Here is a 4,143-nt window from a genome sequence, read left to right on the forward strand (position 1 = left end):
TCTGGTCCTGCAGGAGCATCCTCCAGCCATGAACCACCTGGACTCCAGCAGCAACCCATCGTCCACCACCTCCTCCACGCCATCCTCGCCAGCGCCCTTCCCAACCTCATCCAACCCTTCCAGCGCCACCACGCCCCCCAATCCCTCACCTGGCCAGCGGGACAGCAGGTTCAACTTCCCAGGTACCACATCCCCGGGCTTTTTGGGTTCTCAGGGTTGCGGTCACATCCCCCTTCTCAGCAGACTTAAGGTCTGCAGGTTCAAGGTCAAACACTGCTGCCACTAGGAGATGATGTTTGTGGAACACTTGTTGAGTTCCTCAAACACAAGAGCTCTGAGGGGGATGCTGGTGGTGCACCCCATTTTACAGATGGGAACACTGAGGGTCAGAGAGGGGGCTTGCCCTGAGTCATATAGCCGAGAAGCAGCAGAACAAGGAGCAAACCCAAGTCCATCTGACATAAAGTCATCCCCACGCTGCCTTCCTGTGTGGAAGGTGGCTTTCCCAGAGCAGTGTTCTCCCAAGGCTGGCCTTCCCAGAGCAGCGCTCTCCCAGGGCTGGCCTCTGAGCTCCCCGGAGGCATGGCAGGCAACATAGGAAGCCCGAAGGCCTAAGAGAAGGAATCTGGGCCCTGCTGCTTACCCCGCTCCATGATCTGGATAAGTTCCTTCTAGAAGTCCTCTCGGTTCCTTTGCATAAAACCAGGAAACCATGCAAAGTTGGAATTGGGCTGTCCCCATTGTGTGGATGAGGACACTGAGTCCTACAGGAGTGCAGAGCAGACCTGAGCCAGGACTGACCTCTGACTCTACCTTAGCGCCACCGCTAGCATCATGGGAAGAGGTCAGGCTCCCACCCTCTCCCGCCCTTAGCTGTGGGCCTGCCGGGGGTTTGTTTACCTCTCCAAGGAGCAGCGCAAGGCCCACTTGCCGTGCTGGGACTGAGCGGCTGCCTCAGCCTCGCTGGTAGCTCCTCACAGTTGAGCTCAACCCTCAGTTTACTGTACTTTTCAGTCCTGGAGGAAGGAGGGCAGCTGTGACACTCCGGTTTGCTCCAGACCCAACCACAGGCCATCTCCAGCCCATGGAGTCCAGGTCGCTGTCACTGTCCCTGGGGCTGCAGGCCCAAGAGGATAGAGGCAGCTCTCCTGTGCCAGGGAACCCCACCTCAGGCCACACATGACGACCAGGAGGCCAGGCAGACTCTGGGCCCACCTCGCCTAGGTTCCAGGGACTTCTTTTGGGGGTGCCGAGAGACTGAGATTTTGTAGAAATCTCTTTTGTCTGTCCTTTCACCTCGATTTGCACGTGGCTGGGTTTCTCCTGACACTAACATGCTGTCCTGAGCACACCCGTCCCTCCCTGCAGTCAGGCGATGGCCCACTTGATTAACCTCCTCTCCCCTTCTACTCTGCCTTTATGTGCTAAACCTCCCAGTTTGGATTTTTCTAAAGGAGAGGCCTGTTTGAAAAACAACAGTCACAGAAAAGCTTTTTTTGTGATATCAGCCAGACCTTCTCTGCTTTCCCTGATGTCACCGGCCTGGGCCCTTATTGTTGCTTCACAGAGGCCTTACTCTCTCCAGGTCATGACAGCAGTGACAGGCTAACCCTTCCACCCAGACTCATGGGCAGCCTGGTGGTTCATCCAGGGAAGAAACTTTCTCAAAGATTCTGTTCTGCGCATAATTGAATGTGGTGAACCTGTCTGTATAAGCTGGCTGCCCAGGAGGTCTGTTTACACCAGCATCACCACAGACGTATGAGACATGCCTTGTACTCTGGTATACGATAGCTCCCATGTCACTGGGCAATAGGAATTGTTCAGCTCCATTGTACTCTCATGGGGCCATTGTCAGATACACCTTCCATTGTTGATTCAAACTGTCATGCAGCAAATGGCTGTGTTTATACCCCCATCTTATAGTTAGCTAAAGCGATTAACCAACCCCCAAGGTCCCAGAGCCTTGTCAGTGGCAGGATTGAGGCCAGGACATGCTGTGTCAGATTCTAGAACCCTGGTTTGTCTCTTTTTGTCTCCCTCCTCACCTTAAAAAAACTTTATTTTTTGGTAGATAAGAGGTCTTGCTATGTTGCCCAGGCTGGTCTCAAACTCCTGGGCTCATGTGATCCTCCACCCCGGCCTCCCAAAGTGTTGGAATTATAGGCATAACCACCACACCCAGCTAAACCTTAAAGAGAGAGCTGAGGCTAGGTGCAGTGGCTCAGCCTATAATCGCAGCACTTTAGGAGGCCGTGGTGAGAGGCTTGCCTGAGCCCATGGGTTCGAGACAGCCTGGGCAACTTGGTGAGACCTCATCTCTACAATAAATCAAAAAATTAACTGGGCATGGTGGTGCCTGCCTGTATTTCCAGCTTGTCGGAAGGCTGAAGCAGAAGGCTCGCCTGAGCCCAGCAGGTCGAGGCTGTGGTGGGCGTGTGTCACTGCATTCTAGCTTGGAGAACAGAGTGAGACTCCAACTAAAAAAAAAAATAGCTGATTTTTTTTGTAGGGGTGGTGAGGTTGAGCCAGTGGGGGTAATTACCAGGCAGAGCCGAGAGGGAAAGGCCATTCTGCCACAGCACTGTCCAGCGTTTTCAGGAGCATTGTAGTTTGCCCTCCTGGGCTCACGTGCATTTCAGAGCAGTATGCTGGCTAGGTCTCTGCTGCTGAGGCTGGTCTCAAAACCTTGGTCCTTCAGCACAGGCCCTTGGCTCCTGAAGCCTCCTGCCAGGGCCCATTTTCTCCCTGCTCTTACCCTCCTTCCTGCATGGCTCATCCTGTCCGTGCCAGGCCCACCTGGAGTAGGGCAGGTGGGGCAGAGTTGTCCCGCCCAGTCACCCACCCCAGTCTCCGAAGCAATGCCTGTGCCCCCTCCCTTGCTGTGTGGGCTGTTCTGTGTGTGACTCGCCTCCTTTTCTGTTTAAAGCTGCCTCCTTCATTCATCATAGACAGCAGTTTATCTTCCCAGGTGAGTCTTTTGCATGGTTCCACTAACTGTCCTTGCATCCAGTTCACCTGCGCACCCTCTCCTGGGCAGCTTTGGAGGTACTCCAGTCTCCCTCCATTGTCTGTTCTGGGAGCTGACTACCCATTGAGGTTGGGGAGGGTCAGGGCGCATGTCCTGGATATGTGCCCCTTCTGTGGGCAGTTCTTACTGGGAGGGACCCTGGAATCCATCCTGTCCAGCCTCTTGCACAGAGCCTGCAGGCTACTGGTTCCAGATCACACAGCCAGGAGGTGACTGAAGTAGGGCTAGAACGCAGGTTTGCAGAATAGGGGACAGGAATTTTTGCTAATGCCTTAGGAGCGAGTATCTGCCTCTGTATCCTCCCCTGTGCAATGATGGGAAATGACCACCTTGCCTTACGGAAGTGGAAACCCCTTTGGGAAGGTCTGCAAGCTTCATTTATTCAGCGGGTTTCATCTTTCCCAGCCTTCCCGCACAGTGCCATCTGCTGGCCATCCCAACGATGCTGCCTTATTGCCAAACGTTTAAAGGAAGAAAAACTTTCCATTCAACAAGACAGTTCATTGATGCCCTGCCACAAAATAGTTTTGCACACCTACAATGTGCCAGCCTTTGCGTTTGACCATGTTCCTGCCCCCATGTAATTTATAGGATCTGTGTTTTTTTTCTCTGCCTGAAGGAGACAGGCATAATGGCGTTTTAGACAGACTATAGCTAACTGTTTTTTTTCTTGAGTTAAACAGCACTGTCTTGAAGTCACGGTATTTTGTTGTTCCAGGCTTTTTTCTTCCCCAACCTGCTCCATTAGGAGGCTGGTTTGGAGCATTTGTGAGTCCTTATGAGACTGACCGTACAGCTTTGCTTAGGCATGTGCAGGCTGGTGGCAGTCAGGGCCTGAGCCTGGCATCATGGAGACTTCTTGTAGATAGCTGAGCTGCCCCTGCACGTCACACCTGCTCTGCTCTGGTGTTCCCCTCCCAGGGCCTCTCTGGTTACTAGCGCTAGGATGCATACAGTGGTTACCCCCAAACATTGGGAAAATATGGCTCTTCTTCCAGATGGATCCATTTTACCCTGAAGATATGTTGGGGGGAGAGGAAGGAACTATATTTCTGTTAAAACAAACAAAGCCGGGCTCGGTGGCTCAGCCTGTAATCCCGCGCCTTTGGGAG

General features: G+C 53.2%; 1 protein-coding gene across 1 annotated transcript in view; it reads left to right on the forward strand.

The window, feature by feature from the left end:
* Nucleotides 1–4,143, forward strand: part of KSR1 (kinase suppressor of ras 1) — a 162,437-nt gene that overhangs the window by 138,932 nt on the left and 19,362 nt on the right. Inside the window, 4 exon segments of the mRNA XM_021718892.1 lie at nucleotides 14–182; nucleotides 2,930–2,971; nucleotides 3,450–3,464; nucleotides 3,467–3,529. Of these exon segments, the coding sequence (XP_021574567.1) occupies nucleotides 14–182; nucleotides 2,930–2,971; nucleotides 3,450–3,464; nucleotides 3,467–3,529 (289 nt within the window).

Source organism: Carlito syrichta, unplaced genomic scaffold (genome assembly GCF_000164805.1).
Source record: "Carlito syrichta isolate Samal-C Ts95f unplaced genomic scaffold, Tarsius_syrichta-2.0.1 Scaffold313978, whole genome shotgun sequence".
NCBI lineage: Eukaryota > Metazoa > Chordata > Mammalia > Primates > Tarsiidae > Carlito > Carlito syrichta.